The sequence below is a fragment of the Hemicordylus capensis genome, chromosome 17 (genome assembly GCF_027244095.1).
Source record: "Hemicordylus capensis ecotype Gifberg chromosome 17, rHemCap1.1.pri, whole genome shotgun sequence".
Classification (NCBI taxonomy): Eukaryota; Metazoa; Chordata; class Lepidosauria; order Squamata; family Cordylidae; genus Hemicordylus; species Hemicordylus capensis.
Window position 1 is genome coordinate 14944056 of NC_069673.1, and position 23770 is coordinate 14967825.

At 52.5% G+C, this 23770-nt stretch overlaps 1 protein-coding gene across 1 annotated transcript; it reads left to right on the forward strand.

The window, feature by feature from the left end:
• Positions 1-1518: 1518 nt before the first annotated feature.
• MAMDC4 (MAM domain containing 4) lies at positions 1519-23651 on the forward strand. The gene is made up of 29 exons (XM_053282519.1): positions 1519-1559; positions 2601-2684; positions 2948-3121; positions 3842-3967; positions 4327-4472; positions 5403-5487; positions 6276-6392; positions 7393-7539; positions 9108-9211; positions 9525-9686; positions 9843-9933; positions 10700-10849; positions 11956-12057; positions 12915-13040; positions 13161-13291; positions 13484-13595; positions 14972-15088; positions 15492-15626; positions 16461-16597; positions 17131-17341; positions 18012-18149; positions 18774-18895; positions 19378-19471; positions 19887-20024; positions 20981-21115; positions 22071-22198; positions 22420-22531; positions 22651-22847; positions 23402-23651. Exons 1-29 carry the CDS (start codon positions 1538-1540, stop codon positions 23447-23449), a joined length of 3591 nt encoding a protein of 1196 aa, XP_053138494.1. The 5' UTR covers positions 1519-1537; the 3' UTR covers positions 23450-23651.
• The last annotated feature ends 119 nt before the right edge of the window (positions 23652-23770 follow it).

Sequence of the window (23770 nt, forward strand, 5' to 3'; positions counted from 1 at the left end):
TCGACATCGATTCGACGGCACACTTCACCTTTACAGAATGCGGTGGCCAGGTTGGTCTCTGGGTCATCTCGAAGAGACCACATTACTCCTGTGCTGAAAGAACTATACTGGCTGCTGGTAAGTTTCTGGGCAAAACAGAAGGTGCTGTTTATTACCTATAAAGCCCTAAACAGCCATAAACAAGCCATGTTTATTTTATTTTATTTATTTGGCAATGCCGACTATAACAAGCAACGCCAGGGCTGACCCCAGGACCCTGGGTGTGCTGACCTTTCTGCATTGGGATGTTCCCTTCTCTCTCTGCTCAGCGGGGCTTCACCCACTCAACAGCAGAAGACAGCTGAAAATATGAGGAGCAACCACTCGGAAGCCAATTCAGAAATCATTCCCTGGTGAGTCAGAAGCACATGCAAATACAACTGTCTCCAGCCAAAAGAATGTGCAGATGTCGTCAGTTAAATATTCCTGCACATGGTCCAGGAAAAATCAGGGGGGATGTCCAGACTATGTGATCAAGAATGGTCCCCTTTGCTAAGCAGAGTCTGTCCTGGTTTGCATTTGAATGGGAGACTAAATGTGAGCACTGTAAGATATTCCCCTTAAGGGATGGGGCCGTAGCTCATAGGAACGTAGGAAGCTGCCATATACTGAGTCAGACCCATCTAGCTCAGTATTGTCTTCACAGACTGGCAGCAGCTTCTCCAAGGTTGCAGGCAGGAATCTCTCTCAGCCCTATCTTAGAGATGCTGCCAGGGAGGGAACTTGGAGCCTCGATGCTCTTCCCAGAGTGGCCCCATTATCCCCTGAGGGGAATATCTTGCAGTGCTCACACATCAAGTCTCCCATTCATATGCAACCAGGGCTGACCCTGCTTAGCTAAGGGGACAAGTCTTGCTTGCTACCCCAAGACCAGATCTCCTCTCCTCAGTGGAAGAGCACCTGTCTGCTTGCATGCAGAAGGTTCCCAGTTCCCTCCCTGGCAGCATCTCCAAGATAGAGCTGAGAGAGACTCCTGCCTGCAACCTTGGAGAAGCCGCTGCCAGCCTGGGTAGACAATACTTCTATGCTCCCTTTGAAACGAGTGAGACTTAAGTTATTCATGTTTAATTTGTCTCATTGATTTAATTGGTACTTATTCATGTCTAACTATTCTGATCCTGCCAAGTAATGACAGAAATATAGCCACAGGTACAGCATTGCCAGTGGGCATGTATTGATATAGCTTGGCTTACTTTCTTGAGCTACCTATTTGTGTTGCTATGCTCTCTGCTTTTCCTTGCTCTGTTGTTTCTTTTCTTATCGCTGAGTTTTGGCCATGCTCTCCATCTTACGTCCTTCCACCCTGTTGTCTGAAGGCGTCTGAAACTGCTTGTGACTGCTGCAGCCTGTGGTGTCCCAGAGACACAGGTGATAAAGGGCGGTTGAAGTCCAGGGTTCAGCAACAGAGGGAGAAAACTGCTTTCCACTTCCTGAGAACTCTTTTCTCCAGCTGACTTGGCCTACCAGGATGTCGACGTTTCAATTGCTGCTTTGTCTGATGCTCCTGGAGAAACTTCCCGGTAAGCTCCCCACCCACCCCAGGGACATCTTGATGTCCTGGGGTAGGGGAACTATGCTTGTGGCCGGAACACTTGCTTTGCATGGAGAAATTTCCCAAGTTCAGTCTCTCGTATCTCCAGGTAGGGCTGGATCCCTGCCGGAAACCTCAGAGAGCTGCTGCCAGCCAGTGTAGGCAACGCTGAATTCAGTAAACCAGTGGGCTGACTCAGTATGCAGGAGCTTCCATGTGATCCAGATCCTACCCCTCCTTTGGGGTAGAGAGAAGGGCGCTTGCTCCCTCTGTGGAACCTCCCCATCGGTTATTCTTGTAATGTGGTTGTATTTTAAAACTCGTAAGCCGCCTTGAGGGTCTCTGGAAAGGGATTCAAAGAAGCAAACGGGTCTCCAAGGCTTAGCTTTGAGAAATGAGAGAGGGGAGATTGCCACTCAACACAAGGAAGTTCCTGAAACTTTGCCCCCCTCCTGCAACTGAGAAACCTTCATAAAGTTATTTGTTTAAACAAAACAAAGCAAAAATTGTGGATTTTGTTTACTGCTCCACCCCAAACAAGTTTGGCCTGTGCTTGGGTTTATGATGCTCTTTGGGTTTATCCCTCCCAGAAGTTTTGTGTTTCCAAAAAGTTGGTTGGTTGGCGGGTGGGGGGGAGGGACGTGAAGCCTTGATGCCAAACTATAACTGTTGACACACGCCCCGCAGAAGAAATTAAAATATTAACTTTAAACTTTACGATGCTTGGGCAACCTATACTGTACATCTATACCTGGCTTATCCAAGGTGGAAATCCACCCCCAGATCTGAAAATGGTAAAGGAAAGTCCAAATATTCAGTCTTGGAATTCAGATTTGACAGTGGTTAGATGTTTCTCTCTCTGTGTGAAATTCTTTAGCCTTTGGGTGACCTGGGAGTCAGGAAAATGTCGGGACATTGCAAGCCCCTTAAGAGATCCTCACAAAATGTTTTCCTTCCGATGATGCATCCACCATTTCTTGTTCACTTCTCCACTTCCCTCCTCTTGTTCGGTCTCTGCTTCTTGTCCAAGCTGCCTTTGTCAACAGCTGCCGGAGTCCCAACGTGTGCAACTTCGTCTGTGACTGCTGGGACTGTTCGGATGAAAACCAGTGTGGTAAGTCTCTAGCTTCACCCCGGCTGGCTGGCTCAGGGCTTCTTGCTAGTCAAGTCATTTCCCCTCTGCGCCATTAGGTCGGTGGTATTCACACAGAATAACTCCAGGCAAACAGTGAGCTCTTAGCAAAGCATTTTCATTGGACAGCAAATGTACTAGCAGGTACCTCCGCTTGGCAGGTGCTTCAGTAGGGAGTGAACCCAAATGCAGATCCATTAAGCAATTCGGCGTGCCTAACACTCTTCTTCCTCGACTCCTTTCAGGTTATGAGAAGGGGCCCCCCGTCCTGGAAGCTCGGTTCACCTGCAACTTTGAAGGCAGCACCTGTGGCTGGAGGGACGTGAGCACCACAGCTTACCAGTGGGTCCCCGCCCAAGCCAGCATCAAAACCTGGGGGGCGGAACCCCCTTTTGACCACACCCTGGGGACCGATTTGGGTAACTGGCTCTCTGTCAAGGGTTTTGGAAGCCAAGACCAGGGCTGGAAAAGGGGCCGCTCTGCTCTGCGGGCATCTTTATGTCCATTTTAACAAATAAAATAAAATGCCAGGTTTCTAGTCCACAGTGATCCAATGGAATCTCACAAGCCAAAGAGAGGTGGAACCTCACTTTTTGATTCTCAGGGGAGAATCAGACCTTTAAGCCCAGACCTTTAAGCCCCTTAGTGGCTTGGATTCATGTTTATGGATCCACAGCCCTGTCTGAGAGGAACTGATTTCCTCTCTTGTGGGAAAGGATGTAAATTCTTATCTTGGGCAGGAAGATCTCCCACTCACTACTTTGAGCAATTTCCCTCAGTATGTCAGCCAGTTTTATTAATAAAACTTTCATCGCTTATGATTCTATAAGTTACTAATACTATTACTTATTGTTGTTTATTCCTGAACATAAGAACAACCCCACTGGATCAGGGCAAGGCCTCTTTAGTCCAGCATCCTATTTCCCGCACTGGCCCACCAGATGCCCCTGGGAAGCCCCCAAAGCAGGAGATGGAGGCCTGTTCTCTCTCCTGCTGTTGCTCCCTTGCAACGGGTATTTGGAAGTATCCTGTCTCAGAGCCTGGAGATAGACTTGCCCTCTAGGAATCTGCCTGCCTCTGGAAAATGCGGAGGCAGGCATCCATTTTTCTGATGGCATTTCCGTCTGGCATTTCCGCAGGCTGGTACATGACCACCACGAAGCAGAGGGGGAAGCCATCGGCCACGGCCCGGCTCAGGTCCCCGCTGCTGAGGGAGGCCGCGGCTGCCTGCGAGATCCGAGCTTGGTATCACTTGTGGGGACCAGGTATGTGTGCAGCTTCAGGGATGGAGCTGGGGAGGACCTGCTAGGGTCGATGGCATCGTCTCCCTGGACCGCCCTTCTGGGGAGTTTCCGATGCAGCGGGCCACCATGGATGGGCCACCATGCCACTATGAATGGACTCTATGGTCCCTTGCCATAGAGTATTTGCAGCGACGATGTTGATATTGTTATGCGTCTCCTAAGAGAGAGCCCTTTCGCCCCTTGCTGCCAACTGGACCCCCGAAGGTGCAATTAAGGGCAGGTGGTCTCCATGCCTAAGTGGCACTGGTGCCATCTGATGCCATGGAGGGATGGAAGGGTGTCCAAGTTACGATCATCTCTGGTGGCCCCATTTAATGCAGGACTCAGCGAGACCCAGGTCCCGGCTTTGACTTTGGAGATGAGCCACGGAAACAACACTGTGACGCTGTGGCGGAATCCCGAGGGCAGCGTCTACCCCTGGCGGGAGCTCATTGCCTTCACGGGCCGGATCCGGGGGACGTTTCAGGTACTTGGAAACATGAGCTGGGCCTGCATTTCTTCTGCGGTGCAACCTGGAGTCACTCTGAATCAACCCCATGTGAAACAGCAGCTGGGAGGGATGAGTTTGGAGCAGGGGAGTGCTGGTCTTGAGGAACAAACCAAGGAATCAAACCGTTAGATTCATTGCTTCAATTTCAAGGGTATTTTTTTTAACTCTCAGAGTCAGACGCTATAACAATAACAAGTGGTTTGGTAATTGATTTAGATACGATAGATTTAAGGCAGAAAAATATCAAACTCTTCTCCTTGCAGAGTTCACTAGCATGAAAAATATTTACTATTTTTAAGCAGTTTATTTTTGAATTTCAGGGTTATTACAAACAAAATGCACCGAGCAGGATTTAAATAAAACAAACCCTGGAAAAGAAAACACAAATATTTCCATTGCAAGCAGACTGCCTGGTTTTTCATGGGAAACTGCCTTGTGAAACATTGCACTTAAAAGGCAGGGTATACTTTTGACTCATAATCGTCTTTGGAATCTGTTGAGGCTGGTTCCAGTTCAAGGCACTTGCAGACTGTTCCGTTTGGGTTCCGTTTGGGTTGCTGGGAAAATGAATCAGAACTGGTTTTTGGTACGAGTCCAGGTTTGGTTCGACTCTCTGAAACAAGCTAATTCGGTTAATTAAGGGCTCCCATAAGCTCCAAGTATCTGTGGTCAGAGGAGGTTGCTCACTCTCTCTCTGTCTGAGAGTCCCTGTTCTGGATCGGCCTCTTTGCAACCAGGAGGCCAGAATAGTAAGTCACGTGGGCTTTGCTCAAGGGAGGTAATTCACAGTCTCCTCAGCCTTTGGGAGCGTGAGCGCGAAGCTTGGGCAACTCTGCTCTCGGAGAGCATTGGGAGGCGTGCAGCGAGGACAGCAATATGACGCTAAGTGTCCCTTTGCCTTTGCAGCTCACCTTCTCCTTGACCCAGGCCTTCTCGGAGACGATCCACGTGGCCCTTGACGACGTGCAGTTCCGGGACTGCGGCCTCCCACGTAAGGCTGAGCTTCCGCCAGGCCTGGCCGGGCCTCCATGAAGGCCACTGGATAGCTTTGGCAGCGGGCAGGGAGGAAAGAAAAGCCCCCGGCTCTGTGGGAGGACCCTCCACGGAAACCCCTTTGGTTCTGTTCCCGTTTGCTGGGCTGGTGTGGCTGTACCCTAGGCTTGTTGCAATTCCCTCCCGCGTCATTGCGTTGGTCTTCTAAGCAAAGCAGAGGAGCTGTCCAGCTTCTGAAAGGCCCAGTGCTCTGCCAGAGGAGGAGGACTCCCCAGAAGGCAGCGAGAGCCAGGAGCAGGTCTTGGTCAGCTGCAGCGTCCAGCAGCAGCGGAGGCCCCCTGACTGCCCTGTCCTTCCCCAAACCAGTGTGAGCTAGTCATTCACTCTCCACCCGACCTTGTGGATGAGCAGCCTCTGGGGCTCAAGTTAAAGCCGAGGCTCCATGTTTCTCAGCTGGGAGTGTGCGCCAAACCACTTAGGACCGGCCTTGCCTCCCACGTATTGTTCGGGCGGGGATGCATCGGGCAGCCAACCGAGGTCTGTGCCGTCGGCTCAAGCCTCAGTTTAGGCTCACGGCCATCTCCATTCACTAGCAGTCAGGGAGGTGTCCGGAGTCAGGTGGTGGGCTCCGTCGGACCCTCCGATTGGCAGGTTCTCTGGGTAGGGTCCTGTCCTGGGAATGGCCTCAGGGGTCCTCTCAGGGTGCTGTTCTGTTGGCCTTCTCCACCCAACCTTGCTTGAGTCCACCCCTTCCAATCCACCTTCACTTTCCCAACGGTTGTCCAGGTCCCTGGAGCTGCGGGCAGCATGAGCACCCCTGCCAACAGGGTGGATGCATCGCCGTAGACCGGCTGTGCGATGGGACGGAGGACTGTGGTGATGGGATGGATGAGACCCACTGCGGTGAGTGTCTGTGGCGGATGCAGAGGGGTGAGCCGTGAGTGAGAGAGATCTCTGCCCCATTGTGGCATGGATGGGGCGGTGTGTTGTGGCTGGCAGCCTGGAGGTGAATAGCCACGCAGAGATGGATGGTCCCCAAGCACCTCGTTCTGAGCCTCATCATCCACAAATTGTCCGGACTGAGGCAGCAGGCCAGAATCCGCAGCTTTATAGGCTCAGGTGGAGCCTGATGCTGCTAGAGACTCCCATGCCAAACCTCTTCCTCTTCAAGGTCTCACCTGGGGATCCTGGGAGATACCAGGAGGACCTCGCTATTCACAGGGGTCCCGTTCCCGGCTGCAGCCACGGATATGGAAACCGCGAATATCAAGTCACAGGGGGTTATAGGATCGTGAGGGTTCGGTTCCTGGTCTTTGGGGAAATCACAGAAAATTGCCGATAATTGGCCAAATTTGGGGAGGAAATGTGGGGGTGGAGGAGTTCCCTATCATGCTTTGCTGCTGCTCCTGAGTCAGACTATGCCCCCAAATTGGTCAAAAATCAGCCGAAAATCACTGGTTTTTTCTTTTTCTTTTAAAAAACAGAGCCATTTGTAGGCTCCGAAACACCAAATGGCAGCCAAAAATCACCTCCGTGGTCATTTCTGGCCACCCCCAACCCATGGATATGTGAGGTTGATGTGTGATTTTTTCCCCTTCACACCATATGCCGAGGTCGGATGTCTTTTACCTGACTGCGGATATGCGAATCTGCAGATAACAAATCCACAGACATTGAAGCCCTCCTGTACCTGTAACCCAGACATAGGGACATCGGAATCTGCCTTATACTGAGTCAGACCCTTGGTGCATCTAACTCTGTACTGTCTCCACTAACTGGCAGCGTCTCTCTCTGCCTTGCTGTTTGCAATTGGTCTCTGCCGATGGCACCAATGAAAACTTTAAACTTTAGTTGCAAAGTGCAAGCACGATCTGTCTCTTCCTCTCTCTCCCCCCTGCTCCAGATTTGTTCCACATCTGTCCTTTCGAGGACGGGTGGTGCGGCTGGGCAGCTGAGCCCCAGGGCCTCCCCTGGGTGAGGAACTCCAGCCGGCAGCTGACTCCGTCTCACGCTCGGCCCACACGGGATCACAGCACCAACACCCAAGAAGGTGGGTTTTAGAAAACGCGGTCAAAATGCAGTTCAGTCCCTGGCAATCAGCCCTGAATCCCAGGATCCTTTCCGGCAGGAAAGGAAGAGAGAGCTTCTGGGCATGGTCAGAGCCCTATTCCCTGCAAGCAGAAAGCTAGCACATAACAGAGAAAGTTGAGAACCTCCCTGCCCTAATTTTCTACTTGCAAGGGTTTTGTTTTGCTGACATGGAGAAACATTTTTTTAAAATGTGATTGCTTCACCTGCGGTCCTAATTGGTACAGGCTGTTCCATCACCTCGGGACCCAACCGCCTCATTCTGCTGCCTGTGCAGGTTGAAAGGCACTCTTAAAATTCCATGTGTGGGAACCTGCAGGGGAAGGGCCTCTTCCTGGGAGACCGGCTCCTTCTCCGACCTTTGGAGCCTGAAACGGGGACAAACCCACTATCGAGGCCTTGTGTCTCTCTGTGTTGGATTTCGTAAGAGGAAGCCCTCTCGCGCCCCCAGACAAGACAGAATGTTTCAAGAGATAAAAGGATTTGTAGGGTGTGCTAAAAGCAGAAGAAGTTGTAACCATTAACTGTGCCATTATTAGGCAAGGCTTTTGGGGGAAAGACCTGGGAGCATGCTGGGTGTGTCTCCTAGTTTTCTGGTTCCAGCTTCCTTTGGCAGGGAGGTATCATGGAGACTGATGAGATCATTATAATATTTGCTGTATTTGCAAATATACTGTGTTTACCTGGATCAAAGATTAGTTCCCCCCCAAATTAATTGATGTTAGAAATTGTGTGTGTGTGTGGGGGGGGACCTCTATTTTTAAAAGGGATCACCTTAAATTCAGGATTATCTTCTACTCGGGTAAATACGGGTATACGTTGAGCATCAAGCAGTGCGTGAGGTTACTGTCAGCATTTAACATTCTGGAGTCAACCCTGTATTTCTCACAAGCATTGACTCCCACTAGGAAATGTTTCCTGGCTATTTAAGGGACATTGACTCAGCCTCTTGGAGTGTTGACCAGGGATCTTGGCCACAAATAAATGCATGAGTTGCTACAATATGTTGGCTCAAAACATAAACAACAAAACAGCCTGACAAATTGCGAGGGTCTTGCGTTGGCAGGATCTGGGTTTGTGGCCGATTTTAAACACGAGCCAATGCTGAGGGTTAGGTGCTGGACAGAAAATGGGAAGGGTGGGTACCCAATTCAGTAGCAGAACACAAAAAAGAGAAGTACCTAGTAAACATTAAAGAATATTATAATATCAGTGGTAAGAGAATGTATACATGAGTGAGGATGAAGCAGTCAGTGTACAAATGTGCACCATGTACAAATCCCCCCCGGGGGGGAAATCAAGATACTGAAACAGACACATAGCTGAACATCATCAAGTCACCCCATGATAACACAGTTTCCGGAATGCTGGAAGAGGCGAAACGGCTGAAGCGTGGAATTGGGCGGGAGTTGGGAGCGCAGGCTGGCGGGGGGACGGGGACGGGACATGCACTCGTATGGCTACAGAGCTCTGACGGGGCCTTGGCCAGGCTGTTCCTCGTGTGTCCTTGTGTCCTTTGACCCATCGCAGGTCACTTCATCTTCGTCAACAACGGTCCCCTGGATTTACGAGGGGGGAAAGCGCGGTTGGTCAGCTCGACTCTGGTAGTCAATAGCACCGGGGGCCCCTGCTATGTGAGTCCTTTGGGTCTGTCCCTCCTTGTCCTTGTAATTCTTCCTCATGTCTCGCCGGAATCTGCTTCCTTCTAATTTCATGGAATTTTCGGGTGGTAGGGGACCTTGGGGGGGTCATCTAGTTCGACCCTCTGCTCAGGGCAGGGATCTGCCCCAGCGTCCCTGACAGATGGCTCTGTTTGAAAGCCTCGCCAGAAAAAGAGCCCGCCATTGCATGAGGGAGACAGTTCCACTGCCTAACGGCTCTTACAGTCAGGGAAACCCTCCTAACGTCCTGCCTCTCCTAACGCCCTCTGGTTGCTTTGCCTTCCAGCTGATTCTCTACATCCACCTGTACGGCTCGAATGCCAACAGCCTGAACATCTATTACCGCACGGAAGGAAATGTCACCCGGCTGGTCAGGAGCCGTTCCGGAGACCTGGACGACTTCTGGTTCCGGGAGAAAGCAGACTTCAGTGTGGCAGGGAAGTTCCAGGTGGGCAAGGAGTGGATGGGTCATGAGCGGGGACTTTGATCGCAGATGGAAGCATGTCGGAGTGGCCATCCAGTTCCCCGGCAAGTTGGCAGCTGGAGAGGGTTCGTCTGACAGAGCGCCGGCTGCATTAACCTGGGACATGTTTTGCTTTCTCAGATTATTATCGAGGGGGTGATCGGAACGGGACATAAAGGGAACATCGCCCTAGATGACTTGATTCTGTCTCCCGGGTGCATCAAGCATGCAGGCAAGTTCTTGGATACGTGCCTCCTCCTCCTCCTCCTCCTCTGTCTGCTCAGCTGCTTTTGGGATAGCTGAGCTGCTGTTTACAGCTTCCCAGCTTCCCCGAGTGGCTAGAAATCCTAGGCTCTGTGCTCCCAGCTTTAGCTTCTTTTGGATGAGAGAGCCCTGGAGACTTCCGCTTTATTTGCAGAGAGATAAGCAGAGCAAAAATGGAGGCAGACAGGCTGTCCTACAAGATGTCCTCTCTTCCCCCAGAGAGAAATGGGGCTCCCTAAGACTGAAGCCCAGTTCATCTGATTCCAGCTAGAAACTATTGCATGTTCTCTCTTTCAAATTGCCAACCTTCATCTCTCTATTTCTCTCTCTGCCACATGCATCCCTTACACTTGTCCTTCCCCTCACCTGCTGCAAACTCTATGGGTGTCTCATTCCAAACACAGAGAGAGATCTCCAACCATCAGGGGACTTTCTGCTGAACATTAGCTTGGCTCCCACTGAAATATGAACTGGCCGTGACTATCTTAGACTATTAAGCAACCAGCAATCTGCCTAACAAATGAGCAGTCAGCCAGCAGCCCTGACAAAGAACTAAGATCCACCTTCTATGGACCTTAATCACCACGATGCCTCTGCTGTTTGCTCCTTGCAAAGGAGCTGAGCTGAGTGCAGAGTGCTCTCCACAAACCCAAGAGTAAGTCCTTGCCCTTTTTGAGAGTCGGTGTCAAACTAGGTTTCTTTGACTGGGGTTCTTCTTTCTTTGTCCCACTCAGATCCATTTCCTGTCGCCCCCCAGCCAGACCCTCCTGTCCTCTGCAGCCCAGAGCATTTTGCATGTGAGACCAGCAAGGAATGCATCGGTGCGGAGCTGGTCTGCAATTTTCATACCGAGTGTGACGACGGCTCTGACGAGTGGCACTGCGGTAAACATCCAATGGCTAGGGATATTTTGCCTCTGGGAAAAGCCATGATCCAGGAGGGCTGTGAGCTAGCTGTGATTTTGCAAGGGGGAAAGGAAAGGTTGCGCCGTTGAGTCAGAGCCATGTGGTTTTCTTGGTAGAATACAGGAGGGGTTTGCCATTGCCATCTCCCGCACAGTATGAGATGATGCCTTTGCCGTTGTCACGGAGGTGAGCATCTCCTCTATCGCTGCTGCCCAATATAGGCAACTACAAATACGTATTTACTAGGCTCAGTCTGGGAAGCACACTGGCAGGGATTCGAACTAGCAGCCTCTTGCTCCCCAGGCAAGCTGCTTCCCTGCTGGGACATCGCAGCTGATGTGAGTTTGCAGGGAAGCATAAAAAAGCCAGAATGTGCCATCAGCCTCCTGGTCATCTCTTTTTAAAAACAAAACAGAACCCAAATTCAAGTTTCTAGTCCTTATGGAGGGGAAGGTATGCCAGTAAAGTTATTAGCAGCAATTATTTTAAAAATGTATCTAGGAACATAGGAAGCTGTCTTTATACCGAGTCAGACCCTTGGTCCAGCTAGCTCAGTATTGTCTACCCTGACTGGCAGCAGCTTCTCCAAGATTGCAAGCAGGAGTCTCTCCCAGCCCTACCTGGAGATGCTGCCAGGGATCAAACCTGGGCCCTTCCACATGCCAAGCAGGGGCTGTACAACTGAGCAATGGCCCTATGCCCTAATATCCTGCATTTCCCTCCCATAGGTGCCCAAGGCAGCTCTTAAGCCCCAAAATTAAAAATATTAAAAATTAAAAAAATTTAAAAAAATATTAAAAATTAAAAGTCTGTAAAGTAGCAGCCAGATTAATAATCCTGTCAAACAAAACAGCGAGGGAGCCATTCTTCCCTCCAGTGGCAGGCAGTTCCGTATACTGCATGCCACCATGGAAAAGGGATAATGTATGCAAAACAGAAGTTATGCAAGTGTGCTTAATTTGCATAACGTAGGTTGCAGAATCCAGCTTTTCTTAGCACAGAATTTTAATACTCTTCAGTGCAGTGCCGTAACTATAAGGAGGAGAGGCCAGAGTGGGCTTTTGAGAAGCTTCTTTTCTCCCTAGGAGCCACCACTTTCGCCAACAGCACCGGGGGATGGATGGACGTCAGCGTGGGGCGAGTGGAGTGGGTGGTCCATAGAGAGGACACTCGGTTGAATGCTCCTGGTAAGAGCATCGTGGGTGTAGAAGGAGGCAGCAGCGGGGAAACTCCGGAAGCACAGCTTGGGTTCTCTGTGGGTTGGGGAGAGGGGCTAGTTTTCTGTGGGCGGGGTAGGGTCTTACTGTACTCATGGCAGGAAGGCTCCCAGCTGAGAGGGCCATTTTTCTGGAACACAGAGCTGGAAACGGGGCAGAAGAGGGCAAGCAAAAGGGTTTGTGGGGCTGGAGCACCCTCCTTACAAGAAAAGGCTACGGCATTGGGGGCTTTTTAGATCAGAAAGCGGGCGACTAAAGGAAGACGTGGTTGAGATAAAATGATGCATGGTGTGGAGAAAGAGAAGAACCCCCCCACACACACACACACACACACCGCCCTCACAACACGACAATGAGGGCCACTCATTTGAGTGGCCACAGTGGGCCACGGTGCAAAACAGGATGCTGGACTAGATGGGCTTTGGGCCTGATCCAGCAGGGCTGTTCTTATGAGGGGTCATCCCATGCAACTGATGGCTAGAAATTTAGGACCAGCAAAAGGAAGGACTTTTTCACACTGCGCAGAATTAACCTGTGGAATTCCCTGCCACGGGACATGGTGACGGTCACCAGCTTGGATGGCTTTAAAGGGGGATTAGACGAAATCATGGAGGGCAGGTTCAGAGGCAAGATACCTCCAGCAACAGCAGGACAGGAGAGAGGGCAGGCCTTCATCTCCTTCAGCTTGTGGGCTTCCCGGAGGCTTCTGGTGGGCCACTGTGGGGAACAGGATGCTTCAGCTGGACTGGATGGGCCTTGGGCCTAATCCTGCAAGGCACTTGCTTTTGGGTACTGGAAATTATATTTGGCTCCCTTTATCTCTCCAGCAGGCTTCTTCGGCCTTCAGAAAGCCCCAGGGCAGATGTTTTCTCTGGCAAGGGCCACCACCCCTGTCTTGGGGCCTTCGGGCTTGGCCTGTGATCTGGAGATGGACTTCACCACTGGTCCTCAAGGTACCGACTTGCTTGGCTCAACCTCTCCTGTTCTGCATCACTGCAATGGAGGGAGGGACCACGGCCTTCTCCGCCAGGGTTCTGCTGCAGCGCGATTCAAGCGTTGACTTCTTGGTCTAGGGCTCCTGGGGTTTGCCGTCGCAGACGAGCTGCTGGGAACCCGCTGGGCGATGTGGTACGCGCTGGGGAATGGCTCTACCGAGTGGACGCGGACCAGACTGCCACTTGGTGCACGCAAGAGGCCGTTCCAGGTAGGGGAGTTCCCCAAGCCCCGTGGATGGTGGCATGTTGCGTGGCCGTTTCTGCTCAACAGGTGTAGCTCCGCCCCACATCCCTGCATCTCTCTTCCAGAGACAGCTTCACCGGTGGATTTCTGCCCTGTCTCTCAGCTAACCACCCTGGTCCCCGGAATGGTGCCTCACCTCTGTTTTCTCTTCCCCAAGCTGGAGCTGCTGGCCCTGGAGGACCTCACAGGCACCGAAGAGCCCTTTCTTGCTGTCCGGAATATTTCCTTTGTGAACTGCAGTCCCAATGCCTCTCTCATGCTGCCCTCAGGTAGAGTGCCTTAAGCCTGCCTGTTCTCCACTTGTGGCTTTCTGGTGGGGCCTTGGATGCCCCTGTAAGATTCCTGCCTGGGTTGGAACTGGGGTGGGTGGGTCTCTATCGCCCGAGCCTTTAGTTATGCTACCTTGGAGAGCGGGTAGGAATGAGAAGGATGCGATTCAGACCAGATCTCTGTCTTCAGGGCCACCCAGCATTCCTTTTTGTAATTATCTTTGTTGATCATCACCCCCTGCTAATTGAGCAAAGAGACACCTTTTAAAGTGGTGATTCTCTTGTGTTTAGCAGGGGGAGAGCAACTGGCCCTATCCAGCCCAGCACAGCATCCCTCCAGTGGCTGTGGCTGGTATCTGCTTTATGTTGCTTTTTCGATTGTGAGCCCTTTGGGGACAGGGGCCCATCTTCTTGATGTATTGTTTGTTTTTCTATGTAAACCGCTTTGAGAACTTTGGTTAAACATTCTTCTTCTCCATCATATACAAGCAGCCAATGGACACTTAAAATGCACAACTCCCTGAGTCTGCTGAATAACATGAAACTGACTAGCCAAATTGCAAAAACAATTTCTGCAATCAGCCAATTGCAGCAAATTTAAAACAACCAGAATTAACCACTTTTAAAACCAGTGAAATCATGGAGCAGCCCCCCCCCACGCCCCAGCTGGAGGCACCAGTCAGACAGCTCCGACCGCTGAAGCAAACCTGCAAATGGTTCAATACATTCCTCCAAACCCAGTTTGCAGAGTTGCATTTTGTTTTCTTCTACTAGGGAGGTGTGTGAGGATTTGAATCTGGGTTTCTCTCAGACGTTGTTGTGGTAGGAGATGATGGGAGTTGTAGTCCAACGCCGCCTGGAGACAGAACTTTGAGAACCCTTAGGAACATAGGCAGCTGCCCTATACTGAGTCAGAGACCCTTGGTCCATCTAGCTCAGTATTGTCTTCACAGACTGGCAGCGGCTTCTCCAAGGATGCAGGCAGGAGTCTCTCTCTCAGCCCCATCTTGGAGATGCTGCTGCCAGGGAGGAGACCTGGAACCTTCTGCATGCAGATGCTCTTCCCAGAGCTGTCCCATCCCCGGAGGGGAATCGCTCCCAGTGCTCACACTTCTAGTCTCCCATTCCTATGCAACCAGGGCAGACCCTGCTTAGCTAAGGGGACAAATCATGCTTTCAACCACAAGACCAGCTCTCCTTGCTGGACCACAGCTCCCCCCATCCCTGACTACTGGCCCCTGTGGCTGGGGATGATGGGAGTTGTAGTCCAGTGACCACCGGAGCGCCAAAGCTGTTGTGCAGCCCTGGTTTAAGGAACGAGCCGGACACGCATTCTCCAAAGTAACAACCGCTTTGCATTTGCTCCCTCTCCTCAGGGCTGTCCTGCAACTTCGAGGAGGACTGGTGTGGGTGGTTCATGGAGCAGAACTACGGCTTTGAGTGGGAGCGGAGCACCAGCCAAGGCTGGGCCGAGGACCACACCACGGGCCAAGGTAGCCGGGAGGGGAGGAGGGCTCCCTTGCAGCGCTTTGGGGCAGGATCCCAGCAGGTCTTCTGGGTGCTGGCATCCTACTTTTAGGACATGGCAGCCTGGGCTAAGCAGAGGCAGGAGTATGGTTCTGGTTTCCGAACAGCTCTGTTGGTAGCTGCCTCCGCCTTCAAAGTCAGACCGAAACATTAGGAAACTTGCATCTCACGCCAGAGGCTCAAGGGTCTGTGTCTGTGTGTAAGGTTGCCTCCAGTAACCCCTCCCTTGAAGGTAGGTTTGAGTCAGTGGAAGAAAGCAGAGGCAGACGGGGAAAGGATTTTAAGCGCTTAGACGTGCACAACTCCTGAAACGGGGTAAGACGTTTCCCTGTTGAGGATGCTGAGACTGAGCCTCCTGTCTTTTTGCAGGATCGTTCCTGTCTGTGAATCCTGTTGCCTCCAGGTCTCAGGGGTTGAGCGCACGCCTCGCTTCTTCACCCCAGGAAGCTGCGGGGAACGTCTCCTGCCTTTCCTTCTGGTACCGCATGGATGGTCCGCAAATCGGTAAGCCGGTCTCTGCCGGGGAAGAACCACCTTGCAGCCTAAATGCGGGTTGCTGGGCAGGGTGGGGTGTGTGCGCGAGAGAGCAGGAGAACAGTCTGTGCCTCCCTGCCCTGCTGGCCGGTTTCCTGGAGAACCCGGCTGTCCCCTGTTGGAAGCAGGAGGCTAGGCGAGGTGGAGGCGAGCTGGTCTTGTGGCAGCAGCGAGCATGAATTGTCCTCTTCCTTGATGTCTTTTTTTAAAGTGTCAGTATTCCCTCTCTAATGCATTGGAGGGTGACCCCTGATGGATCCTCTCTCACTTGCTGGCCCCAAGAGTCAGATGTTTGGTTCGGATACTTATCTGTTTTCTACTTAGCGGAGACATATGGAGCGGCCTCCTGCTGAGTCAGAGCCCTGCTCCACCTAGTTCAACACTGTCTGCACTGACTGGCAGCAGCTTTCCAGGATTTCAGGCTCGAGGCGCTTTCCCAGCCCAGAACGAAACTGGGACATACTGCATGCAAAGCAGACACTCTGCCCCCCCCCCCACCGCTGAGCTATGCCCCGACCTCATCAGTGTACATAGAAAGCCGTCCTCTAATGAGTCAGACCTTTGGTCTGTCTAGCTCTGTGTTGCCTGCACCGGCTGGCAGCAGCTCTCTCAGGTTTCGGGCAGGGGTCTTTCTCAGCCTCACCTGGAGGGATGCTGCCCAAGGACTGAACCTGGAGCCAGCGGCATGCCAAGCAGGAATTCCACCCCTGAGCTACCCTCCCCAACAAAAGCGGGAGAGGCCAGGGGGCGAACGTCTGTGGCACGCAGACAACCCGCCTGTCTCTCCTTCCCGTTGTCTTGCAGGCACCCTGAACCTGAAAGTGAAATGCGCTGGGGAACTGGAGCAGGTGCTTTGGACCAGAACGGGGAGCCAGGGTGCTGTGTGGCACCGCGGCGTCGCCACCATCACACACCAGCCAGGAGGAAATTACCAGGTGAGGGTTCTTTGTCCTACTGCCCACCAGGTGTAAGAGACAAAAAGAGGCCAGCGGCCCAGGTGCTTTCCAGGCTAGCTGCTCAACGGCAGCAAAATGCCTCCGTTCAGGCAAGTTGCACTCGAAACATAAACAGCAGGGGGAGCAGCCGTCTTGCAGAAACTAACAATCTGAGCGGGGTGTGGGGAACCAGCAACTTTCTTACACCGGACATACGACGTACTAGCTCTATACCGCAGCGATTAAATTCGAAACAAGGCATCGGCAATGTGAACGGCGTAGGGACTTCTGTCCACCTAGGGACTGCGGTGTCACGACACAGGGAGTGTGGGAGCACACTTCCGAGATACGACGTGACCAGCAGGGGACATTATTTACATGTCCTTTCTTGGAGGAAGGGTGGGATAAGCACATAACACATACAGTCTGTGCATCATGAGAAAGGTTAGAGAAAGAAGGTGGAGATTCTTAAGAGTGTGGCATTCCACACCTGGCTGTGTTTCCTGCCCCTCTGCTCACCTGCTCGGCTCTCCCTGCAGGTGGTCTTTGAAGCTCTCCGAAATGGCTTCCTGGGTGCCATGGCTCTGGATGACATCACTGTGACACCCCAAGTCTGCCCAGCACAAAAGCACTGCTCCTTTGAGACCGACGGCTGTGGCTTTTCAGTGGAAAGGCAGGACAGCTGGGTCCGGCAGGACGGCCTTGCAGGCCAGGGTCCTCCGACAGACCACACCCTGGGCACACCTACAGGTAAGGCATAGTTGTGTGTGTTGCACCTTCCTAGTGTGCTGCTTAGTTCCTTTGGGAAAGGCCACATCGAGCTTGGCATGTGTTTCTAAGAAGAACCGATGGGGTTGGGCCCAAGGCCTATCTACTCCCCCCTTCTGCCTCCAGAAGCAGGCGGGCTGCTGGGTCCCTTCATTGGCTCCCCCAGTTGCCTGTCCCCAAACATCTGGTACTTCAAGGTACACTGCTCCTAATACTGGAGGTTTCGTTTAATTCTCCTGGCTAAAGAGGCATTGCTAGACCCATCCTCCTCCTGGGAGATGTAAAAAAACTTTCAAAACGCCATTCAAACAAGGGGCTATAACCCCGCAAGAATTGGCATGCAGGATCCGTCCGGCCCAGTATTCCGATTCCAACAGAAGTCAACGAGAGAGCAACCTGGGAAGCTGCTGTCGACTGAGTTGGTCTGTCTAGCTCAGAGTTGTCCACACTGACTGGCAGTGGCTGGTTTCGGGCAGGTGTCTCTTCCCAGCCCTACCTGGAGATACTGCCAGGGATTGAACCGGGGACCTTCTGCGTGCAAAGCAGGCCGGGCTCTCCCACTGAGCAATGGCCCCATCCCCAGTGCCTCCAGGAGGTGCACAAGCAAGAACTGAAGGTGCCGAGCTAAATAGCAACCCGTCTCTTTCTCCAGGGCACTACATGGTCATCGGCACCAGCTCCAAGGCCCTGCCCTCTGGGCAAAAGGCTACCCTGCGGTCTCAAGCATTTCTGCCTCTGCGCCATGCGCATTGTGTGACCTTCTGGTACCACCTGAGCAGCAGCGATCCAGGTGAGGCTGATGGAGCCGCCTCCTTGGAGGGCTGGGCTAAGCCTTAACGCTGGGAGGGGCAGCACGATGCAGTGGAGGGGGGCATGCAATGTCGCTTCGTTTTGCCTGCAGGGCTGCTCCACTTCGGCCCTCCTGCAGATGTGGGCCTACAACTCCCAACAATCTCTGGCTATTGGCCACTGTAGCTGGGGAGCTGGAGTCCAAAAACATCTGGGCCCCCCAAGTTGAACAGTCCTGGTTGGGAGGATTTCTCACCCATTGCTCTGTAGTCTGTACTGTGCACTGTGTATTCTCAAAATCTCAGCTTTCCCTTTTGTTAAGAAAAAAACCCACACAAGTTTCTAGTCCCTTGAGGCTCTGAAGCAATGTGCGCTTCTTCTAAACATTTTCAGCAAAACCCGACACATTTTTCCTTTCATTCTTCACAACCACAAGGACTAGACTTTTGAATTTTTTTTAAAAAATCATTAAACTTGAGATTCTCCTGACTCTGTGGTGGAGGCTAGGTTCTGCATTCAAGATCACATCCTGCGCACCGTGGTATGTTCACGTCAGTGGAGCTTTTGGGGGCTCCCTTTTGCCTTTGCTGGTGGGTGTCCCTGATCCGGTGGTCTTTCTCCCTAGGAGTGTTGCACGCTTTTGTGGAAGAGGAGGGCGCACGGAGAGAAGGGCTGAGCATCAGTGCCATGCAAGGGAAAGGCTGGCATTATGGCAGCTTCAGTGTCCAGGTCCAGCAGGGATGGCAGGTGGGTAGTGCTTGCTTTCCCAAGAGAGAGGACCTAAGCTGCTTGTTTGTTTATTTATTTAAAGTAAGTAAAGTGTGCCATCAAGTTGATTTCGACTCCTGGCGCCCACAGAGCCCTGTGGTTTTTCTTTGGTAGAATACAGGAGGGGTTGACCATTACCTCCTCCCGCGCAGTCTGGGAGGATGCCTTTCAGCCTCTTCCTGCATCGCTGCTAGGAAACATACCAGCGTGGATTCGAACTGGCCACCCCTGGCTTGCCATTCATCAAGTCCTTTCCCCACTGCGCCATTAGGTGGCTCGCGTGTGCAAATTGTTAGCCACCTAGCCATCCCAGGTAGCATGTGTGAACTGCTCTGACGGCCCTCCCTCGCAGGCGGTGTCTGGAATGTGGCTCTTGTGGCGAATGAATGTGGCTCTTGTGGCGAATGAATATTCGAATGTGGCGAATGAATATCTTCGCTGCTCCCTCTTTCTTTGGACAGGTGGTGTTTGTGGCAGAAGGTGCCGGGGGTGGCAGTTCTTCCTACGTGGCGCTGGACGACTTCAGCGTGACGGACGGGGACTGTCCCAAAGCAGGTGACGAGGGCTCGATCCCCCTGGGCCCCCACTCTGCCCTCCCAGCAGGGTGACCAGGCGCTTTCCCAGACAGCAGGCTTCACTGTGGGTTTACTGCGAGTTACGAGGCATATCAGCTATTTCAAATTTGCTTTAAAAAAAAAAAAAAAACCAGATGCAAAAAGTGGATTTTTAAAACCCGGACATAAATCGGGCTAAGCTCCAGTGCGCCATGAAAAACCTGAATTGTCCCTGGAGTGCTCCCTGATAGCTTGCAGGGACTTTGACGTAAATCTAGATGATATGTGAACGCACACCTGCCCTTTTGTGGGGAAGCAAAGCAAAATCGCTGTCTGGGAAGTCCCCGGGTGCAGAGGAGGGGGGCTGGTAGAGGCTGACCCTTTTGTAGAGGTAACTATGATGTCCTTTTGGCCAGGATCTTGTGGCTTTGAGTCCGGCCCCTGCGGCTGGAGCAAGCCCCAGGGTGACTGGAACAGCTGGGACTGGAAGGAAGGGGCCACACCCTCCCAGTCCACTTCCCCGAAGGAGGACCGCACCCTTGGGACGAAAGCAGGTAAGGCCTTGCTCTGGCCCGGGTGGGGTGGGGGAATAAGGTGATTAACTGAGGCTCCTGCACGGAGCCACATATGGCAACAGTTGCATCCAGGTAGCGGCATCTATATGTTTCATGCCCATTCTTGTCAAGCAGCTCAGGTCTAGCAAGGCTTGCTTAGTGAGCTTTTTCACGCTCAGCTCTTGCAAAGCTTATATTGACTACCAGCCACTGAACGGCTGGCAAGCAAATTGACTTGCAGAAGAGCTTCGGTATGACCTAGCACAGGCTGCGCAACTTTTCTCCCCCCACCCCAGCTGCTGTTGGACTACAGATCCCATCACACACACACTCAGCTACAGTGGCCAATAGTCAAGGGTGGTGGGAATTGTAGTCCAGCAACAGCGGGAGGGCCAGAGTTGTGCAGTCCTGATCTAGCACTTAAGGCTTGGCAAAGGTAATCTTCATTAGTCTGCAGGTTTCTCTTGTTCGTTTGCTACTACAGATGTTGATATATCGTTCTCTAACCCAAGTTCTCAAATGGTCTACGTAGAAAAATAAACAATACATAAATAAGATGGCTCCCTGCCACAAAGGGCTCACCATCTAAAAAAGAAACAGAAGATAGACCACTGCAATGGCCACTGGAGGAATGCTGTGTTGGGGCTGGATAGGGCTAGTTGCTCTCCCTCTGATCACCACTTTAAATAGTGGAGAGCATGTGAGAATTCCCCTTCAGGAGCTGAATGGCCAGCCAGCCAGCCAGCCGGAGGCCAGAGGGCCTGAGGTCGTGCAAAATGCTCTTGGGGTCTTTAGTTATTCAAATTTGACAAGCTTATTAATAATAATTATTATTATTAGCAGCTTGTCAGAGCTGGGGACGCGTGGGGAACTGACACCCCCCAAAGAGGGGAGCCTGGGGTGCTGGAAATCCAGGGGGCAGTTCTTCCCTCCTCCTCCTGCGCCTCTCTCCACAGGTCACTATGCCTACGTCGACATTGCCCTGTTGGGGATGGGGAGGAACCCAGCCCGCCTGGCGAGTGAACCCCTGCCGGCTACCTCCAGTTCCTGCCTGCTGTTCCACTACCACATGGATTTCCTGGGGCAGAGCTGTAAGTGAAAACCAGTCCCCCACCCCCCCGTGAAGTGCTTCTGGGGCTGTAAGGAAGACACCCCAGAATTCTCCGACTTCATAGCAACTCCCTCAATCCTGGGGTTTGCATGGTCCAGATTCCAACGGTTGAAGAGAGCCAGGAAAGAGGTCAGGTGGGGTGGGTGGTGGGTGGGAAGCAACCCTACTCATGAGTTAGCATGCTGGCCTGCTGGTTTCAAGCAGCAAGCTCGCTGGGGGAAGCCAGCATACACCCAAGGCCTGCCGGAGGTCTAGGGATGGATCCATAGCTCAGAGGGAGGGGGCGTGATTTTGCACACAGAAGGTCCCGCGCGCTCTGTTCGACTGGAAAAGCGGGGTGTAATAAATAAGTACCTTTGTTATGTTTTATATCCTGCCTCACCCCTTGAAAGCTCAGGGTAGTGTGCATGGTTCTGAGAATCACAGAATGTTAGAGTTGGGAGGGAGCTGCAAGGTCATCTAGCCCAACCCCTCTGCTCAGTGCAGGAATCGGCTACAGCATTCCCATCAGATGCTTCTCCAAGCTCTGTTTGGAAACGCCCAGTGAAGGTGGGGGGCCCCACCACTGCACGAGGCAGGCTGTTTTACTGCCAAACGGCTCTTCCGGCCCTCTCTCATTTATCCTCACGATAGCCCTGTGAGGTAGGCCCAAGATGAGCTTTGTGGCTGATTCTCCATCGTTCTGCTCAGCATCAGCATGATTAAGTGGACTGTAACAATGCCTAGGAAGCCTTCTTCATCTTTTTGAAGATGAAGCAGTGGAATGGGGTGGGGGCAGAGCTCCCCGCCCCCCAGAGAAGATATCTGGCAGCTTTGTGGCACACAAGAAGGCTCACGCCCTGGGGATTTGGAGGGAGGAAGGAGGCTTCGGCACGTATGTCTCCGTGCTCCAAGAACTGGGCCTTTCCAGCCTCACCCACCTTCTCTGTCGCTAGCCCAAGCAGAGCTCAGGCTGATCCTGTCCAGTGAGCTCGGGGAGCGAGTGGTGTGGAGTGCCGTGGGAGATCAAGGCCGGGCCTGGAGGAACCAAACTCTCGCTGTGACGAGTCCTGCTGAATTCCAGGTACGGCTGCCGGGTCTCGCAACAGGGTGCTTGCTTCTGTTTCTCTCCAACATACTGTCGGTTTCCAGCTGGCCGTTTTTTCCCACGGGCGCACTGCTTTTTGTGCCTTCCTACCAATACCTGGTGGCGATGGGTTCCAGGGGTTAACAAGGCATGGAATGATTAGTGCTTCTCAGCCCGGGTGCCGACTGGCTTGCTCACGTCTACCTTCACCCTTCCAGATCGTCTTGGAAGCCTCGAGCGGAGCATGGCCCAACTCGGAAACCATCGCTGTGGACGACATCTCGTATGCAGCTGACTGCAATTCCTCCACCGGGGGAGGCCAAGAGGGAGGTGAGAGCTGCTTCCAGCCCAGAAAAGCTGTTGCCCGCAGGGCCTTCCTGCCGTCCCCACCACTGGCTGCAAGCCAGGAGTCATGCCCGGATCTCTTTGTCCCTCCCTCTCGTACCCAGGTGGTGACTCCGGCTCCCACTCCAGCCAGAGGTCAGACGCAGGGCTGGTGGCCGGCCTTGTGTGCTCCATCCTCCTGGCCATCATCGGAGCCTTCGCTGGCGTCTATTGCCTGAAGAAGCGGCGAGGTGTGAGAGGAGGGGCCCTAGAGGACAGCACTACCAGCACCCAGGGATTTGACAACATCGCATTCCGAGACGTAAGGAACCTTCTGCACCTTTTTTTGCTCCAGTTTCTCCCTCTCCTGTGCACCTGCTGTCTCACCACCCTGCGCTCCACTAGCCTTTGAAGTATGCATCCATGACTTTAACAGTTGCATGCCCAGGAAAGGTTACAGCTGGCCTATGTGCATTTATTTATTTAAAACAAGTAGGGGCTCCCCACTGCCCCTGAGGCTCGCCTTTGCCTTCCCAAGGCCTCGATTTGGACGGAGATGCCCAAGGTGGCGATTTCTGCAGCTACTCTCACATGGATGTAAAAGAGAGTGTCTGGAAACTGCAGCTGGTTCCAACTGGCAGCTGTTTCCAGGGGCTGAGCACAAGTATATAACACCTGTATGAGGAGAGCCCTGTTGACCAGCAGTTCTAGACTTGGTCCCAGGTGATGGCCTCTGACACCCCCAATGATCTGGAACGTGGCCCTATTTCCTGCTGCTATCCTTAGCTTTTGCTGCCTTCCCCGTTCTCAATATTGGTTGCAACTTCCAGGCACGGGCGAGCGATATGTGAACAAACACGTTTCCTTTGGTTGCAGGACAGAGTCATAATTCCCCCCATGCCCCTCCATGAAGATATCGAGTAGCTCACCCTCTTCACACAGACTACATTGCTCCACCGAGGCACGCACTTTTCTATGGCTGGCACAGCCAGGTCCTTGAGGATGCCTTGTTACAATTCCACTGGGCCCCTCTTTTTTGCCAAGCTGGTGTTTTTGGAGAAGTCAACTACCTCTGGGGTGTCAGGGCCCGCTACAGCTTGGACTGGCTCATTTGTACCCAACAAAAGAAAATCTCTCTGGACACACCTCTCTTTTCAGCCTTGGGGTCAGTGAAAAAGAGGTTCTGGTTCCCCCACCCGAGCCCCCCTTCTGCCCGACCAAGTAGCTTTCCTGGCAAAGAAAGAA